Consider the following 20,276-nt stretch of genomic DNA (forward strand, 5'->3'; position numbering starts at 1 on the left):
CACAGCTGTATAGGCAATGCTAGCTTCTTTAACAGCTAAATACCTCTTCCTGTGTCTACGTGTGATCCAGTGCCTAGAGATCAGCTATGACACATAAGAGGGAGAAATGAAACTGAAAGCACTACACACTCTTGTATCCCATCTCTTAAAAGCTGTGAGCCATCATGTGACTACAGCCTGTGAGGAATCTCAAAACCCCCACCTGCACCCAGTAGGGCACATGGGGCAGAAATCAAGTTTAACCACCCAACAAACAAAAAAAGCAGGGGAGCCATGAAGTTTTGAAGGAGTATGATCACTACTGTGATAAACAATATGACTTTTACTACTAAACAGATTTCCAGCCCTAGGACCTCAAAATAATTAACTAAATATAACCTGAAGTGATGATAAGGTCAAGTTTGAACACACCTTAAAAACAACAGAAAGTTGAATGTGTCCCTTGAAGTAGCCAGACAATGCTGGGACAGGAAGGAAAGGAACCACAGTCAACATGATAAATGTATTTTAAAATGTGAATATTAAAAATTAGCTTTGCTACTGTCAGACACAGAGGTGCCTGTGTGAATTCACATGTACAGCACATCTTTCCCACATTAAGAATGCAGATAAATTGCAACTTCAAAATGGGCAGGCACTGCAGAGAGAACACAAGACACTATCATTGACTCACAATGAAAGCCAGGAAAAATACAGACTTTTTAATAAGACAAATCTATATTATTTAAATAGCACTTAATGCTTCTACCATTTTATCCTTTACCCCACTTACATTCTCATTAATATCAGTTACTTCCCAGACACAATAGCTTTGTGGCCAAGGCCATCTACTGGTGAGTGGGATGTGTGAATTAATGGGAGGTTTGTTGACCGGATTTAATTAGAGCTTGTAGAGATTTAGGCACATGTGTTGAAATCCTGCCAAGTAGCTGTCAGGAATTACTAAATATGATCACAGTTTTGGATGAACAAATAAAAAATTAAGGTTTCCCAACTCCACATGGACCTAAAGAGCCTTGATGTTGCCAAGGGGAGAAGAGTGTGGTACTTGGAATCTGCATCCTGTTGTAGACCAGACACCATGTCACCTCACTGCTCTGTGTAAAATGAATCAAACATGTCAGTGTCACTAATAGAGATATGAATTTTACCCCCAAAACCACTACAAAACTGCTAACATAGTTTTCAAGAATTAATGGAGTATGAATGGAAACATTTGCAGGCTAAAACTGCAAACATTTTAAATGGGGATTTTTGATGGGGATTTATTGGCTGCACACCATAGTTACAATTGTACTTGTCCCTAATGGTAACAGAAATGGACACCAGGCAAGGAAATGGAAGGGAAATTAAGCACACCCACATCCTTACACACTGCCATTTCCAAGGTGATATCTGAGACTAATCAACAAGGGAAACTGGGAGCAATAGGATGCTATGACACAGAGATCCCCACACTGTTCTACTGTTACCTGCTGAGCATCATTATTCCCAAATCAGGAAGATGTTTTTAATAAGACACTTCCTTTAGCTCTTTTTTCAAATTCTGTAACACTTAAGTTAGCATTATGATTTTTAGAGCAATGTATTTGAAAATCCCCAAATTACAAGACAGTATTTTCTCCATCTTTGAGATGAAGTAAAGTTAACCCTTACTCATCCTTTTTCCCGTAAGAATTTCAGGCAATCTTGACAGCATAGAGAAATATATTCTCTAGAAACAAGCTTGAAGGAAGTAAAATAATTTCTTCTTGCTACTTTTGGATGGCAACACAGAAACCAGAACTTCTTGTTTTGCTTGAACAAATGACACAGAAGAAAAGTATTTTCACAAGAGAAAATGTGGATGCCATAGAATGACAAATGCCCTTCAGTGGCCATCACTTCAGTCTGATTAATTGCTATGACAATCAGATTCATGACAGGGAATTTATGGATGGCAGGTAAAAGGAGTCAAACCTTCCACATTTTTCCATTACAAGTTGGGTTTGGGGCTGGTTTGTGAGGGTTTTTCTGGGGTGGGGTAGTGTTTTTTCCTCTGAACTATAAATCCAGTTCAATTACACCGGTTTTATTCAGTGCAGGAGATTGCAATCTTCCAGTACAGCAAGGTTAGTAATTTATATGCCTTTCTGATTTATTTATGGTGCAATAAATCCATGGGCAGTTCTGTGTCTGTTGGAGATTTGCAGTCTCCAGTATAATTTTTTAATTGAAGATCAGAAGCAGGGAAAAAACCCCAAACATCAAACTGCTGCCCCCTTTAGCTCTAACTCACAAGACATAAACAACTTCAAAAGAATAAAACAGTGTATGTAAATTTCCAATCACATCTTTTGCAGCTAAAGTGTTATCAACTAGTTGATAAGCTTTAGATGTTCCTCTCATTTAATCATTGGATCAAAAGAGCTGAACTATGCAAAATTTAATTTATACCTTCAATTACAATTACTGTGAATCACAGTAATTACACTTTACACTTTCAAAACACTGCACTAATGTTTACAACATGCCTTGGTAGAAAGTTAGCTTTATATTTGAAGCTAATATAGAGGATGAAGGAACTTGTTATGATCTCCTGTTGATTTGCATAGAAAAGCCTCCAGCTACTTACACCAGGATTCTCATGTTCCAGAAACCAGAGATAAAGTGGATAAACTAGGATTTATCCTAGTAGTTTCCTAGTAGATAGACTAGGAAATTGTTCAGTTGCAACATCTAATTGTAAGGATTTGGTCATTTAATTAACACACATTTCAAACAGAGGATTTCCTTTAACTTCACTGTCAGATCCTCTTTTAAATTCATGTTTTCAACTGATTTTTCTTCCATAATTCTCTAAACTTGGAATTGCCTATATATTACTGAATTGAAAGGAATGACTTGTTGTATTTTTTTTTTAATTTTCCAGAACATACATATCTGTTTGATCCATTTTCCCAGTGCAATGCTAAAAGCTTTTTCTTTCTCCAATCCTGTAGCAAATACTAATAGCAGCTCCAACTTTCTTAACCTCAAATATATCCAAAAAGCAATATTACCTCAAAATGAACTGCTGAGGCTAGACAAGCTAAGAAGTCCATCTACCTCTATTTCATCTTGCATATTATTCAGTTATATATTGTACAGTCTCTAGGGAAAAAAAGAAACACAGTAAAGTAACTCAGAAGGGCCAACAGTCATTTAAGTGTTGTTTATTTTCAAACAGTATAATTTCTTCTCAGAATATAAGAAAATGACATATCCATTACACCTGTCTGAATGAAACTGTGCTGTCTAAATGCCTTGGATGAGCACTGGAACCAATAAAATTTCTACCAGTCTGTTCCAGGGAAAAGGCTTTGCTTTAACACTGCAGCACAGTGCAAGCTTCAGAAAGAATTTTTGGAAATCATACGTAGAAAATTCATTTTCAAATTTTCTCTTTTGGAGGAAAGGGCAGGAAGGGAAAAAAAGACCAAATAAAGCCTAGTATTTGTTACATCAAAACAATTACAGTGGTACATAAAAGGCTGTAGAAGGCATTTAGTCTAAGAGCCTTGGATGTTCAATCCGTGTAATAGTCCAGTCTGGTTTTGCTCCTTCTGTAAACTCCCTTTGGAACCTGAAAAAGGAAAGATAATACGTGAAGAGTTGTTAAAATTTACTTGACCTTAAGAAGCCACTAATACAACAAGAAATCATGAAGAAATATTTTACTTCAAACTTACTGATGTAAAAGCTACTTAAAATTTAATGCTTATACCCCAAAATTGAAGATAAATAATATTTCTACAGTAAGAACCAAAATGCACTGACTTCAGTGTTTTGGTTCAGATCCCACAGACAGGATCAAGCAGCAACAGTAAAGACCCTGATATCAAGAGAACTTTTCACAGCAGGAATATGAATAAAGCTTTATGGAAGATCTTGATCTGTAAATAAAGGGTTGCATTTAATGGTAAGTGAAGGGAAATCATGTGCTTCATATTTTACCTGAAAATTTTCATCTTTCCTGAAGTGTAGTTTAAAAGGTAATATATTTTCAGAACTATAACAAAGATGAAGTTAACAGCAGTACTGAGTCTCCCTTTATCTAAAGATAAGTCTGAGCTTCAAGCTGAATTCTCATGTTATCAAATAACCTGCATGTCATGGACAAGAGCAGTGTATCATTGCTTTGCAATCATGTGCAAATCCACTCCTGCAAAGTGGGATTGGGAAGATATTTAAGCTTTAAGGGAAGGCTCTCAAGGTTAATGGAACCTCAGAAGCCTCTAAGGAAGATGCTGAATTCAGCTAAGAGATGGACACACAACAATCTATCCAGGAAAAAAAGTACTGGTCTCCTCATGACTGTTACCTTTGTTTCAGAGCTCCTCATCACCTAGACTCCATATTTTCAATTTCAAATGTGGGTGTAGAAATCCTTGATCATACTGCATTTATCACACAAAAATCCTCACTTCTCCCAGCTTCTGAGAATCTTATTTTCAATACTTTTTGCCAACTGTGTAGATATTTTCTGCACTGCTCTGACATCACTACACCAACACAGACATTATTTATAAGCATTCCTATGAAAATCCATCTTCCTAATGTGTGCTTTGAGGATCAGGAACCTCATTCAGCGCTCCAAATACTGCTCTTCCTTATAGAAAAAGAGTTCCCATTAATGTCAACTCAGAACCAAGGAAATAACATAATGATCTTAGGGGTATTTAAAAAATTTGGTCCTAAAATCAAAACTGGAAAGCTGAATGAGAATTAACTTAGATTAGAATCAAGGTAAATTAAAACCACTGGGTTCTGCAGTGGCACTTTGGTGGAGTGCTTGCAGAACTGCCTACCCCACAGGAACCTCATGGGCACGGGAAAAGAAAGGGACAAGCAAGCTTACTCATAGTTTGCTGTTAAAAGATGTTTCTTTTCTTTTGTGTTTTCATCTCCAAACACAATCTGGAAGACTTTGGCTTCACCTGGTACTTCATCAGGTAAATTAGCACCATTCAGATACCAGAAGCACATCAGGATACTAACAAACTTTCTTCCTGTTGGAAATAAATCAAAACTTAAATTAGATCTCATGTTTCTCATTGGTCAAATAATCCTATTTGCTACCTAGCATTCTAGTGAGAGCCTGGAAGGTAAGATGATTTTGGCCATAAAGAATACAGTATAGAACAATGAGTGATAAAGATATTTTATGCCATACTCGTGCTGTTTAGCAATAAAAATGCACTCTGTAAAAAAATATGTATTTTACTGTGAGTGTGGTGTGACAGTGTATATAATGAAATTGTATAAAAAGTTAGTTCCCATAAATTCCAAAGCTAACTACTCATACAACAAATACATGTGGAGTAGTCCAAACATGGGAGCAATCTAAGAGGGGAAAAAGAAATTCCTATTTCCCAAACCAGGAAAAATGCTTACTGGGTCTGACAACTTGAAGTGCTCAACTGAAGACCCAGGGTTAGGCCCACATATCATCTCCACTGCGTCTGACAGTGAATAGAGCACACAGTGCTGGTATCCAACCAAAAGAAAAACTTGCTTGAGCTCATCACTAGCTTTAAAAAAACCCAAATCAATCAAGGAGTCCTAGAACAAAGTGTATTTCATGATAGAAAGACTAAACCAGCAACATTTATTTCATTATCCAGCCTTCACTATTCTTCTTGCAGGATACATTTTCATTGTTGAAGCAAACAGCTTTCAGCATATATTAGAATAATTGTTTTTGAGTGGTTTCACATTGCTGAGGACTAATAATACAAAAGTCTGTAAAAAAGAAGAGGAGTAAGCAAAACCCAAACAGAAGTCAAAACAGTACCATGATGTATAAACAATAATCTCTGTCTCTGGTTTAAAAGGAAATCAAGAAATTTTATATGGGTGAATGACAAACAGAGAAACAAGGAATGAGAAACAGGACCCAAAACCACATCTGCATGGAAAATGTCTGTTTAGTAGCAAAACCAGGAAATAAGACTGCTCATTGCTGAAATGTTTCAGGATTCTAAACATACCATCATCATCATAGTAAATGCGAACATCTCCTTCTGTTGTGTACATGATTGCATCAATGTCAGCTGCTAAAGCATCCCTGTGGCTGTCAGGGAGCAAAGAAATCTTTTCCTTCAGCACCTGAAGTACCTAAATTCAGAAAAACTGTCACTTAGTTTTTTTATTAAGAAATTTATGTAACAATCTATTTCTCCTGCAGTTAACAAAATGAGCACTACTGCTAAAACATTCATCTAAGACATGTAACAGCTGAAGTGAACAAGCACTAGGAAGCTTGGGCATTCTTAAACCCTAATTCAGCAGTATTGAAGAAGGTCCATTTACTGCTCAAAACAAATAAAAACCAAGCATCTTAAACAATGTTTAGAAAAGGTACTGTCAGCAGCAGCAACACAAGCCATGTCAGCCCAGAACAGCCCAGAGAAGCTTGCTCCCACAATCACTCCCTGCCTCCTCACCACTGAATTCTCACTATGTGCAGGTTCCTAAGCTGTTGATTCAGCATCTTTTAGCTATCTTTCACAAATTTCTTTGAAAATCAGTTTCATTACCAATGAGCTTATCTTTGCCATTTTGTGATCCACGCTCTATTTAGAAAAAGTTTAAACCCTTGCAAATCAGAACAGACTGAAAAATTGTTCCCCTGGTACTTAATGTCCTTATGACACTCACATAATACTCACATTATCTATAATCCACACAGCTGTGTTAAATAGAAAATGGTGGGGTGCAAAAACTGCACAGAGGTAGCACCTCAAACACCACATGAGAAAGTCAAGCCACGAGGAAGGATGAAACTGCAGAACTTGTTTCTAACTAATACTCTTTTTACCCTAACTTGATCTATCATTTTTGAATAATGAACAAATGCAGAGGTTACATGGAAGCAAGAACCAATCTTCACAAGGAGACATTGGTTTCTAATACATGTTGCAGGTACAAAATTCACTGACCAAAGAAATGAAAAAGTAGTGTGGGATCACAGACTCATCTACTACATCCTTGACTTACATAAAGTCTCTGCATCAATGTAAACCTAAAAGATTTACAGCAAGTTCTTTCAAGAGGAAGCAGAGAAGATGCCCTTTCAAAACAACTGCAAGAAACAAACTCACGTTTTATTGCTATCTCTGTTCAGAGAGAGGAGGCAAGACTGTTCAGAGGGGATGCACTAGAACAGCACCAGAGTTTTTGCTGCAAAGGCATGGGTGGCAATAGGACAGGCCACGCTGACATCCTGTAACAAGGCAGACATAGACCTGGAGTGTCTCCTCCACTTGACTCTGATGCATCTGCTACCTCCATTCCCTGGGAAGGCCAAGACAACTTCAGCAATTAAAAATTCATAAAAACACAGAAAACACAGCACTGATGTTTAACCAGGTCAGTCATATCCCTGAGACCATGACACAAGACTGAGGCCTTCCAGCCAAAATCAGTAATCAGCTGTATGATCTGATGGGGGTGGGAATGTATTAGTGCAGCAGGGACAAACACAAACTAGTTTATTTCTTCAAAGGAATTCTGGTGCACAGGGTCAGCCTGACTCAACTTCAGCCACCTGCCTACACCTTAAGACACACAATTCCACCTGCTCTCTGCCTTTCCATCCTTCCTGGTACACCAGCAATCTTTCTGGCATTTGGTCCTTATGCTCAACAGCTAGAATATATTTTACTTTGCTTTAAATACAATACAATAACTTTGAATTAAATTTCGTGCTTTGAAAATAAACAGAAATAAAAGCTACAGGACAAAAAATTGCCCACCCTATGTTGCATTACGCTGTTTTTCCCAAATTAAACCAAACTGGCAACTTGCAGATAACGTCAGGCTGAATGCATCCACGTTACTTTATTACAGACAATCAATTGTTAGAGTAGGAGATGGAAAGCATTTACCTCTGCTGATACAAGTTCTTCCAGCAGGTCAAGTTTACGCTGAGACAGCAGCTTTGAAACAACAGAAAAGGCCTACCAAATTAAAACAGAAACAAAAACCAAACATGAACAAGTAACTCGAGGTTGGCTTATTTTTCACACAAATCCATAAGTATATGACAAGTTACCCAAATACTCCATGATTTAAGATTTCAATACTTGCAGAGGGTTTCACCATTGAAATGTAATCCTTCCAGCATTACATGAGTGATTTCATAAACTGATGAAAACATATGACTTCTTTTCAATCTCTTGTTTAAAACATAAAAACTTCCAATAGGTAAATGAATTCATAGTTTGGAAAAGAAAAAAAAAAAAGCTTTGCAGTATTTTGTATGTTGCTTTTACTCTTTTTGATAATTCAAACAGTCTGTGTCTTTCCCTGTAAGTATTTTGTTCCCCTGACCTCTTTTGCAACTTATCTTCTGGTTTCAGTCAAAATTGATGCTGCAATTTAAAATGTTTCTTTAGAAATCTGGTTTAGTCTCTAGACTTCAGGAAGCTCAACTCTCCTTTCTCCCTTTATGTAAATATACATAATTGTATATATTAATATATATAATTACATGTATATTTATATACAATTATGCCTCTATATATTCAATTTGTGCAGTTGTGAAGGGCAGTGTATTTAAGATTCTACACCAAGTAAAAACAAACAAACACCAAAACAAAACCCACAAAAAACAGGACAAGGTAAAACAGGTGGTTCTGCACATGCATCAAATTATTTGTTGTAGGTTGTGAGTTTTTTCCTCTCTTGAACTGACAATTTCAACATTCTGTCCTCTGATGTATTGTCTTGAGCTGTTTTTTTTTTTTGTTAAAAGTAAACATAATAAGAAGAAGTTTCCCAACAGATAACAGACTGTAATTTTTATATGACTAACTCTGAGATACTTACCTCTTTGACACATTCTGTTGACAAAGCTTACTGGCCTCATAAATTTGGAGAAATAAATATATACACCAGCTCTATGCCTGACTAAACTTTATCATTCCAGAAAAACCTGCTGAGAGGAGACACACCTGTCCTTAAACTCTCTGTAACATTTGGAAGCACCTTCCTTCACGCTACTATGGGGAATGGCTTAACAAGTTCATTTTAATTGTGGAATCAAGGAAAACAAGAATTTCCTGAAGAAAAGTACAGCTCTGCTTACATCATTTGCCTCAAAGTGTGGTGCTTGGAGCCAGCAGTGGGGAACTCCCTGTGTTTTACACAATGCCCACATGTAATAACATCAGGCTGGACATCAGGAGGAATTCCTTCATGGAAAGGGTTGTCAAACATTGAAACGAGCTGCCCAGGGAGGTGCTGGAGTCATCATCCCTGAAGGTGTTTAAGGAATGACTGGACATGGCATTGATGCCAGGAATTGGTCAACAAAGTGGTGTTTGGTCATAGGTTGGACTGAACGTACAACACAGACACAGAGCTCCTGAAGTGGGTCCAGCAGCAAGGATTGGGGGACCGGAGCATCTCTCCTACAGGAAAAGCTTATGGGACCGGAGTTGTTCAGCCTCAAAAAGAGATGGCTGAGAGTGGTTTCACCAATGCGTATAAATATTTAAAGTGGGGGAGTGCCAAGAGTATGGACCAGGTTCTGCTTGGTGGCGCCAAGCAACAGGACAAGAGGTAACAGTCAGAAACTTATGTATAGGAAGTTCCACATGAACACAAGGAAGGATTTCTTTATTGTGAGCATGACCAAGCAGTGGAACAGAATGCCAGAGGTTGTGGAGTCTCCCTCACTGCGGGTATTCCAGACCCGTCTGGACACAATCCAGTGCCATGTGCTCTAGGACGGCCCTGCTGGAGAAGGGAGGATGGAGCAGATGACCCACTGTGATCCATTCCTACCTCACCTGTTCCGTCAATTATAATAATAATCAATGTGATTATCTACGAAGTCTTCTCCTAGCCTAACTGGCTCTATAATTCCACGGCAATAACCGCGAGCACCGGCAGCCCCGGGGGAGGGTCAGCAGGACCTTTCCCCTCAGGCCGGCCGCTCTCCTCGCCCCGAGGTCCCAGGCCCGCTCACCTGCTTGGCCCCCCGTGTGAACTCCTCGATGCTGAATTCCTGGTCGAAGTAGAGGCGGATGAGCAGGTAGTAGAAGCGGGTGCGGAGCCAGGCGAAGGGGCTAGTGATCCTCACTACTACTACACGTCGCTGAGGGCCCTCGGTCCCAGATCCGGCGCTGCTGGCGAACCGAGAGCCGAGCTGGGGCGGGCGGGTCCGGGCGGGGCCCAGAGGGCCCGCTGCGGCCGCGGCCGGCGGCAGGAGCCGGGCGGAGCCCGCCAGCGCCCGCGCCAGCCAGCGGACACGGCCCGGAGCCGCGCAGCGCAGCGCCATGACAGCCCGGCCCCGCCCGGTCCGCCCGCAACTCCCGCTCCCCGGAAACACGGCCGCGGCCGCCGCTGGTTCCGGCGCAGACGCGAGCGGGTCAGGGGAGGCGAGCCCCGGTCAGCCCCGGAGCGGGGCGGTGTCTCCTCTGCTGGGCTTGGGGACGCCGCGTCTGGGGTACGGTGTCCAGTTCTGGGCTTCTCAGTGCAAGAGAGATAAGGAGCTGCTGGAGAGGGAGCACTGGAGGCCACAGAGGTGATTGATTAAGGGCCTGGAGCATCTCTCGTCATGAGGAGAGACTGCGGGAGCTGGGCCTGTTCAGTCTGGAGGAGATTGCGAGGGGATCTCATGAGTGCATATAAATACCTCAAAGGCGGTGCCAAGAGGATGGTGCCAGACATTTCTCAGTGGTGCTCGGTGAGAGGAGGAGTGATGGCCATAAACTAAAACATAGTAAGTTCCAGCTCAGCTTGAGAAAGAACTGCTTTACGTTGAGGGTGGCCGAGCACTGGAACAGGCTGCCCAGAAAGTCACGGAGTCTCTGGAGACAATCAAACTCCACCTGGACGTGTTCCTGTGGCACCTGCTCCAGCTGACCCTGATGTGCCAGGGGTCGGACTCGATGGTCTCCAGAGATCTCTTCCAACACTAACAATTCTGTGATCCGCGGGCTCCAGGACCCTTCCCAGAGGGAAAGGCAGGAACGCTTCTGCGCGGACTCTTCTTTCCGGGGGAAGCGGCGGGGCGGACGCGGCGGACGCGGCCATGGAGCGGCGGGAGCGGCCGGCGGTGGCCGTGGAGCGGCTGGAGCGGGTGACGCGGGAGCGCTTCCTGCGGGACATCTACCCGCGGGTACGGCGCGCTCGGAGCAGGACCCGCCGGAGCGGGTGGGGCTCCGCGGGGACACGGGACAAGGCAGGAGGTGTCCGGGGACCCCTCAGCGGGCACAGCTGGGGCAGGCAAACCTCAGGTTTGGGTTCGTGTGTTCCCGGAAAGGTGCCCTGATCCATTGAGGGGCATGGAAGTTTAGGAGCTTCTGTAGGCAAATCCTGTCTGAGCTGCTGGCAAGTTCCGACAGGCGATCTCCGTAAGAGTCCATTTCCTTCGGCAGTGGCTAAGAAGTGTGACAGTTAATTTTGTTGCTTTGTCATCTTTTGTTTTATTCCCCCGCTCCTTACCCCCCCACCCTCCGAGGTCCCAGTTAAAAGCAAAAGTGTTCTTCTACTTTTTGTGTGCGGCCTGGATCAAACCTGTTTGTAGTTGTGAGCAAGGAGCCTTGATATAGGTGGAAAGAGCTTCTCTTGTGAGAAAATAACAGCATCACCACAGCTCACAGTCTGCACCTTAACTGTGTGGGCTTTTACATGTTTTGTGCTAAGCCTTGGCTAGAAAGATTAAATCTATTCATTCATCTGGCTGGATTCCTCAACGGCCCCAGCACAAGGTGTGGGCTATAATTGTCTTTGTCTCTCCATATCCTTCCTTACCCAACTAGGCAAGAACACATAGTTAATAGAGAAATAGTTCCATAATTTACTGCATTTCGTTTCAGCATTCAGCATTTGTTTCACATTGCTTGTGAACAGATCAGTTGTGACCTTGTGCAGTGGGTCCTGGCATTCAACTGACTTGTTTGCTTTTATGTAATTTGAAAATTCATTCTGTTTTGTTTTCCATTGGATGCTGTGATCATTCACCACTGAATTTTTTTTTTTGTTGTTCCTTAGAGAAAGCCAGTAGTGCTGACAGGACTGGAACTGGGCACTTGCACGACCAAATGGACAATAGATTACCTGAGCCAAGCTGAAGGACCCAAAGAAGTAAAAATTCATGTTTCTGCAGTGCCACAGATGGATTTCCTCAGTAAGAACTTTGTGTATAGGTACTTCACTCCAAGGCCTCTTGTATTTTAAAGGCATGTGCTTGTAACTTACAGACATACAGTGCATCTGTTTGAAGCTGAGGGTGGGAATAGGAAGATGTTTGTGAAAACAGTACATTATGTATCAAAGGGTTTTCCTAGATTTCTCCCTCTTCTATTAATTGTACACACTGAATTAATACAATAAGAGTGAAATGAAGGGCCAAACACCACCTTAAAAGTGATATCATGAAGAAGTGTTGTGAAGGTATTTTGTCAGAGCATTCTTGTAGGAAATTTGAGCCTGGCACTTGCAGCTGTTAGTTAAAAACAAACCAAAACACCCTTGATATCTACAGTCGATGACCTGCTATTTTATTCTAGTTATATGGTGCATTTTCAGTGTTACTGAGTAGTGATAATTTCTGACTCACTGTGTGTCTGATCCCCTTTGAATGCTGGTGTGTGTGTGTGCCAGCCATGGCATTCCACTCCAGAAAGGGTGTAACTAATTAAAACCAAGCTCTTATCAAAGTTAGAATGTGCAGCTTTCAGAATGTTCAAACCACTGGATACCACACATTTCACCAGCTCTTTAATCTTGATGTGGGCCACAAAAACCCTTGATCTCCTCTGGAGCTTCTCTTATGTAACTGCCAAAACATTTCTTCAGAGTTCATCTAATCTCAGTCATCGTGTTGTCCTTCAAGGGTAAATGCCTTTATTTCAGCAGTCCTTTGTTTTCCTCGAGTGGGAACAGGATGTGCTCAGTCTGTTAAACTTATAAGCAGGTGGGAGTCTATGCTGTAGGTGTAAACAAGCTACAGGTCTCTGAGTGGAGCCTGTTGTTCAGGGGATAAGCACAAGTTACAATCATGATGCACTCTGCTCACTGCATAGTGAATTTTTGAGTCTCTGAAATTAGGTTGTACTTGACTAACTTTGTCTTATCCATACTTCATTTTCCCTGCTCTGTTTTGGTTTTTTTTTAGTATCTCTTGCTGTGAGTTCACATGCAGTTGTTCTGGAGTCTTAGTTTTAGCAGGTTTGTAGCCATACGGACTCTGTGATGCTCTGATGGTGTTTCATTATAGCAGGTGTCAGGACTTTGACGTACTTCACTTGAAATTCAGGAAGCTTTGACCTTTTTCAGAGCAAGCACCTCATTCTAATCTGAGGGGACTATAAGTAGAAACAAAAGGATAGAAACTCTGAGGACTTCACATGCAATTCCATTAGTTTAAACTGGTGAACATTAGTAGTACTGCAGTTCTGTTTTAAGTTGCATGCTCCTACCCCTTTTTTTGTGCTGGTTCTGGAACTCATTCAGCCAGGTTGTGACGTGCTGCAGAAATCTGAATGTTTTTCTGCTGTTTTAGCTTTGTAAGCAGGTTCAAAGAGAGGTCAGATGAGTGCCAGTGCCACTGTAAGGGGGGAGATAGGGTGATTAGGGCAGATATCATGGGCAGAGCTGTGGTAGCACCAGAATGCATCTGTTTAAGCTGTAGTAGAGCTGTGCTCTCACTTTCTTCAGCAGCAAATGCAAGTGGAAATGATAGAACAGTTTGGCTGAAGTCAGAGCATTGGGCTTTGTTTGGTTTTCCATTGACTTCAGTGGGTTTTGTATATGCCTATTCCAAACAAGCATAAAATGTTTAGAGAATTGGTTGAAGTACTGCCAGATGCAGATTCACGTTCTAGTAAAAAAGATAACAGGTTTGCTTGAGAGGTTTCACCTTAACCCTGGGTACTTGGTGGTTGCTCTGAAATGTGATGTTTACATGCTTAATTGTGTTTAATTCATTAATTCATTATCCAGTGACACTTAGTGTGAGATGGTGAGCTGCATGAATGGAACATTGAATTCATCATAATGAATACATGTCTTGTATCATAAACAGTCAAGCAAGTATCACCACAGTTTGACTCTTAATTTGAGTGGGAAAAATGTTTTGTTCTGTGACTCAGACTATTCAGAACTCCTGAGCTTAAGAGGGGGATCTTAACAAAGTGTTAACAGTTGATGAGCTGGATTCTCAGTGGTTCATGGTGACAGGACAAGAGGCAATGGGCACAAGCTGGAATACAGGAAATTCTGCTAACCCCATTAAGACACACAGACACACACTCTTTGACAGTGAGTATAGTCAAACAGTGGAACAAATGGAACAGGTTGCCTAGGGAGATTACGGGGTCTCCATCCTTGGAGAGGATGAACTGAACTGGATTCTGTCCTGTGCAAGCTGCGGTAGTGAGCCCTGCCCTTGGCATGGGGCTTGGATCTCCAGAGGTGCTTCCAGCCTCAGCTACTACAGGTTTCTGTTTGGATATATATTGGAACAATTCACTAAAGTAGAGAAGTTTCTAAGTGTAGGATTTCTGTCTTGGGAGAACTCCTCAAACATCTGCTGCAAAGCCTGATTAGTCACCATGTTAAGTTAAAAAAACAAGAGAGCAGCCTGTTCCATCTTCCATTATACTTGATACATTAAGGGAGCTTATTATAAATCTAGAGTTTAGACTGTGTGTTGTTACACTGATTCATAGTAGAAATTCAAATATTTGTATTTCAGAACTCTGCCTTTTGATGTGTTTGTGCGAAGAGCAGCTGAAGTCAAGCACAAGGAGTACTTTCTTACTGAGGTAATTTCCTTAGTGTCACAGTTTCTTCTGTTGGTTATTTTGGTGGTATATGGAGAGGAAAGTGATGAATTGTAATTTAAAGTCTTACTTAAGTAAAAGACTTGATCTTTAATTTAACCTTCCTGTGGCTTGATGCCAGAGGAAAAAATGTGAGAAGTAATTATTTTCAGAAGTTTTTTTGTATATGTACAGTGTGGTTAACTTCAGTTGTCCTGTTTCTCTTAACAAAAACTGCTTACATGAGCAAAAATTCCAATATAAAATTTAGAAATCAAACCTTGCTTTAGAATAACAACCTTATCACTTGTGTGTTTTGCAAGAAAAAGTCACGAAGATATTTTAGCATTTCATGACTATCAAAATACAAATCCAAATATATGGTAACATAATTTGTGAGTAGCAAATGTGTGGTTATCTTCACGTATCAGTGTTCAGGCTAGGGATTTTTCAGATAACTGTGATTGGCAAACAAATAATTTTGAATGTAGACATGCTTTTTTCCTTTTATGCTGCATAGAATGCTGTAAGTTTTCAAACCAATCAAAATAGTTTTCTGCATCAGTATACTGAAGAACTTAAATTATAATCTGCATTTACTTTGAGTCTGTTCAGTAACAGCAATGCTGAAGTAGTTGACCAGTCTCCTCACACTTTACTCTTCTCCATTCAGTTAACTTATTTTTCCCATTTCTCAAGATGAGCTGCAGGGATCAGTAAAGGGCAGTATAACAAAGTAGCTGAATTTGTAGATGCCCTTTATTTGTACCATATTTTAATGAAACTGCATTAGATAAATGAGAAAATATAAGCTCTTTGTTTAAGTGTTTTGGTAATTCTTATTTAAAAACCCCAAACAATTCTCTTTTTGTGTTCTCTTCAGGATGAAAAGTACTATTTGCGATCAGTGGGTGAAGATGTTAGGAAGGTAAGTTACTGGAGATTACAGTTCTAAGACTGTAAAGTTGCAGTTTAGAAGTGTTTTTAAAGCCTGTTGTCATGCAACTTGCTTAGGGTCACATGGCTTGTGAATCTGACTGAATTTAGGTCAGAGTACTTCAATGTGTCTAAAATAGTTGATGTTGCATGGGAGCTTAGCTGATCACTGGAGAGTACATTGCTAAACTCCCATTCTTTAACTTCTGTTGTAAACTAATCTAAAAAGATTTATGTTGATCTTTTGCTCCTTCAGTGTGATTCCTAGCAGCCATGGTTAAGAACAGCTCTCTGGCTGTTCTTATTGAACAAGTAAATGCTGAAAAGCATTGCTGATTTCAGCTGTTTGCCAATGCTGAAGTTGTAACCCTGTTTCACATAATTGGAAATGACTGTGAAGCGCTCCCCCATTTTAAATGTGCATAGATGGTTCTCTAAGAGTTTTGCCCTTTCCGTTTCAGGATATTGCAGATATCAGGAAGCAGTTTCCTGTTTTAGCAGAAGATGTTCATATTCCAGAGTATTTTGAGAAGGAACAGTTTTTCTCTAGTGTCTTCCGCATCAGCTCAGCTGGATTACAGTTATGGACACATTATGATGTAAGTAATATGTGGGTTTAAAATGTTGCAGATTGCATTACAGTGTTGAGATAATAAGGTGCAAATCTCTGTCAAAGAGTAGAGAATAATAACAAACTTCACATATTTTTTAATAGTGAAATGAAGCACATTCAGTGCTACAGTGATTTTTAAATGTTACATTGCTTGGGCATAATATCTTAACTGAGTTTATGTCTAATTGCATATTTGTAAGCTTGAAGGAGGTTTTATTTTGTTTCCCTTTTTTTAACTGTTTAGAGTTTCAGTTGAAAATCTGAAACACAGTAACTTTCAATATTTTTGTCTTCAATTTTTTTTTTTTTCTTTCTAATGGCCAGATTTGGATAAATTCTATTTGTGCAATACACTGCCAGCTGTGCAATGACTGTAGTGGTTTCTGGCTGCAATGCAATAGATTTCAAATAAGGTTGTCTTCTAACGTTGTGCAGTGAGCTCTGAACAAATTTATTTTTAAGATAATTCTTAACATATGAGGGTTTTATTAATTCTCTTTTTTAAGCTATAATTAGATTGGTTGAAGTCTATGTTTATTCACTCAACTTTTGGCTGACATTTCTATTATTACACTTATCACAGGTAATGGACAACTTCTTAATCCAAGTCACAGGGAAAAAACGAGTTGTTTTGTACAGTCCTCGAGATGCACCATATTTATATTTATCAGGTATGCATGTCATAGGTGTCTAGTTCTGAGTCTGGTGATCTTGGCTTTTCAGCTCACAAGTGCTGCCCTGTAGAAAATAATCACTAACAGATGACTTGGTATAAGAGAAGTCATTTATTCCTTTGATTCTGTGTGTTTTAGTCAAAGTAAGGAGAACAGCAGCTTTGCCTGATTATTTGCCTGATTACAGTTAACTGAAGGAGTAAAATGTTCTGTCTGGGTTCAAAATGGTTTTTCAAATGTCAGGAAAAGTGTTTTTTAGTGTTAATAAGGTTGCAGTTACAGAACAAATACAACAGGAGAACATCTCTTCAGTAAATGAAGTGTGCCATCAGGTTTCCCTGGTTTTGAGAAATAAACCAGTACTAAATTTGATTCAAGAACTGCCATTTCCAGCAATATGATAAAGCTTTGTTACTATTGGAAGAATGGGAGTATTTATTCACTGAAGTTTTCCTAGGTACTAAATCAGAGGTGCTGGATGTGGATAACCCAGACTTGGAGAAATATCCCCTTTTTGTGAAAGCCAAGCGCTATCAATGTGTTTTGGAAGCAGGAGATGTGTTATTTATTCCAGGTAAGTAGTAAATGGTTTCTGACCATGGGATGGTATTAAACAGTCTTGTTTCTATTTTATGATTTCTGGAGATGGTTAGAGGTTACTAAAGCATTTCTGTGTTGTAAGCAGGAGCATTCAAAGATGCTGGCAAAACTTTCATTTTTTCCAACTGTACAATTAACCTGAAAAACAGTATTATTTTATCTACAACAAATCCTACTTTCCCTCAAGTGGACACTGTATGCTCCTGAATTTCTGTCTTAATAGATTAATACTATAAACTTACCTTCTGAAATCTGAAATTACTTCAGTGACCTGAGTTTTTTAATGACAGACTTTAAGTGAAATACCATTTCTATTTTTCTGTAGTCTGGCACTTAAGCGCTGTGAGGCACGTGGTCTGATGAGAATTATGGATGGTAGAGTTATTGGACCTTCTAAAGATTTATAATCATCTTTGGGGAATGGAAAGACAAGTCCTAATAATTTTTCTGAACAAGCAGAAAGCTGCTTCCTGAGCTGACATGACAAATTCTGGTAGTCAGGGCAAGGCATTTGAATTACTCCTATTGAACTACCCCTCCTTGTGACTGATTTTATTTTAACTCATTGTGAGCTTGCAGCAGATAGGACTGTCTGATATCCTGTCACTTCTCCATTATCTGGGCAATATAAACAGGTCAGTAAACAGGTTTTTTAGGAAGATATTCTATAATAGTTTCTTAGCCTTGGACTTGTTACTTAATTTTGAATTTACCGTTATGTTTCTTCCTAAATAAACTTTTGGTTGCAGTTAAACAGTTGTATGTCACAGTGCTGCTGATGTCAGCATCCCTGTTTTCTGTTTATGAAGTCCAGATAAATTTTTGTGTTTGCCAGTGGGTGAGCAGAGTCAAACTTGAGACACGCTCAGCTCTCTTAAGACTTACTGGGGAGTGCAGAGTCCAGAGAATTGTGCTTTGTCAGCATCCTACAGTGCATATCACTGAAAAAAAAGATGTTTTTTGAGGAATGTGTGTGGTTATTATGAAGAAGGTAGAAGCAGCCCCTCTTCCTAACCTAAAAGAAACTTCATGTTGATTTCTCAGAATAAACTTTTCTATGTCTTCAGCACCTACAGGCAAATAAGATGCAATAAAAATAACATTCAGACTTTTAGCTTAAAATTCAAATATCCTAAATATACCATGTTAAACTGATTCTTTAAATGCACTCAATGAAACAAAGATGTCTTGGCTTCCTTACCACAGTCATGATGATTCAGCTGAAAAACCTCATGCCTTCATCATGACGAGATTAGCAACTTGCCTGAGTGACCTGGCTGATGGCTGATGGTTTACATTTAATGCCTGGACAGTGTGTGCAAGGTTAGGGACTAATTGAAAATAGATATCTGCATTTAGAGTGGAGGTGAGCAAGGGAAAGTGTCTTTCTTTCATCCTACACATGCTTATCCTTTGCTTACATTTGAGTACCTCTACACTTCAGCAACTTTTACTTTTATGAGAAGTTATGGATCAGCATAAATGTCTTGAAAAACTTTGGTTTTTCAAATTTTGGTACAATGCAGTATATTCATATGGATATTTATAAATAAACAAAAATACAGTAGTTGAGGCTTTTCCTCAATTAGATTTGGTTTGGGCAATTCTGACACTTGCTTAAGTCACATGGAAGTTTTGGACAGTAATTTTTATTTTAGACACTGTTCTTTCTACAGCTTTGTGGTTCCATAATGTAATTTCTGAGGAATTTGGAGTGGCACTGAATGTCTTTTGGAAGCACCTTCCTGCTGAGAGCTATGATAAGACTGACACTTATGGAAATAAAGATCCTATGGCAGCCTCCAGAGCTATACAGATCTTGGACAGAGCTCTGAAAACACTTGAAGAACTACCTGAGGAATATAGAGATTTTTATGCTCGGAGAATGGTGTTACGTATCCAAGAAAAAGCTTATAGGAATGATTATGGATAAAGTAACACATTGCAATTCAGCAAGGTCCCTTGCAAGTAGAAAATTGTATGTTGGTATGGAAACTGTCCATTGGCACATACATTTTCTGTGAGACCAATAAAAACTGTCAATAAACATTTGTCTATAACAAAGTTGATCATGGAGATTTTCTTTCTAGTTTTTAGTGAGGCCTGGAGTCTGCTTGATCTGGAGATGGTCTTTTTTCTATAATGAGACTGACATTTGCAGTGCCTCCACTTAAAACTATTTTTTTGCAATGTTCTACTTAAATTTTTCTGAACAAAAGTTTTGGTATGTGAGCTGACAGCATGTATGCTTAGAAGTAACTGCACATCTTTGTGAATGCAATCTCATTAAATTTTTGGAAAGCCATAGTGGTTTCTGAGGAGGTCAAAGTAAGCCATTGGTGGTAGCTGTAATGATCATGGTTTCTTTTTAAGTAATGACCTGGCAATTAGTGTAGAGAGTTTCTTCTCCCCCTTGTAGTGAGACAGACTGGGAATAGGAAAAAAAGCAAAAACTTGCCATGCCAGGTTACACTTAGAATTGTGCAGCAGCTTGACTGCAAGGTAAGTGATTTACCCTTTCCCTAGCTCATAATGTTTTACTGGGGGGAGAAATCTCTTTTGTTACTGCCCCAGTGCAGTCAGACAGCATTGCTGTTCCTGCAGCTGTGGAACACTTGCCACTAATGTGCTCACAAATCCATTCAGATACAG

General features: G+C 39.8%; 2 protein-coding genes across 2 annotated transcripts; one reads left to right on the top strand and one right to left on the bottom strand.

Moving 5' to 3' along the window:
- Positions 1-3,178: 3,178 nt before the first annotated feature.
- Positions 3,179-10,344, bottom strand: MAIP1 (matrix AAA peptidase interacting protein 1). Its single transcript, XM_058840098.1, has 5 exons — positions 9,998-10,344; positions 7,911-7,982; positions 6,012-6,138; positions 4,880-5,030; positions 3,179-3,604 (listed from the first exon to the last, which is right to left on the bottom strand). Exons 1-5 carry the CDS (start codon positions 10,307-10,309, stop codon positions 3,526-3,528), a joined length of 741 nt encoding a protein of 246 aa, XP_058696081.1. The 5' UTR covers positions 10,310-10,344; the 3' UTR covers positions 3,179-3,525.
- Positions 10,345-10,390: 46 nt separating this feature from the next.
- Positions 10,391-19,739, top strand: TYW5 (tRNA-yW synthesizing protein 5). Its single transcript, XM_058840097.1, has 8 exons — positions 10,391-11,152; positions 12,028-12,182; positions 14,735-14,804; positions 15,685-15,729; positions 16,199-16,336; positions 16,934-17,021; positions 17,482-17,598; positions 19,301-19,739. The coding sequence occupies exons 1-8, from the start codon at positions 11,066-11,068 to the stop codon at positions 19,555-19,557; spliced, it is 957 nt and encodes a 318-aa protein (XP_058696080.1). The 5' UTR covers positions 10,391-11,065; the 3' UTR covers positions 19,558-19,739.
- Positions 19,740-20,276: the final 537 nt, after the last annotated feature.

This window comes from Poecile atricapillus, chromosome 5 (genome assembly GCF_030490865.1).
Source record: "Poecile atricapillus isolate bPoeAtr1 chromosome 5, bPoeAtr1.hap1, whole genome shotgun sequence".
In the NCBI taxonomy this organism is placed as follows: Eukaryota; Metazoa; Chordata; class Aves; order Passeriformes; family Paridae; genus Poecile; species Poecile atricapillus.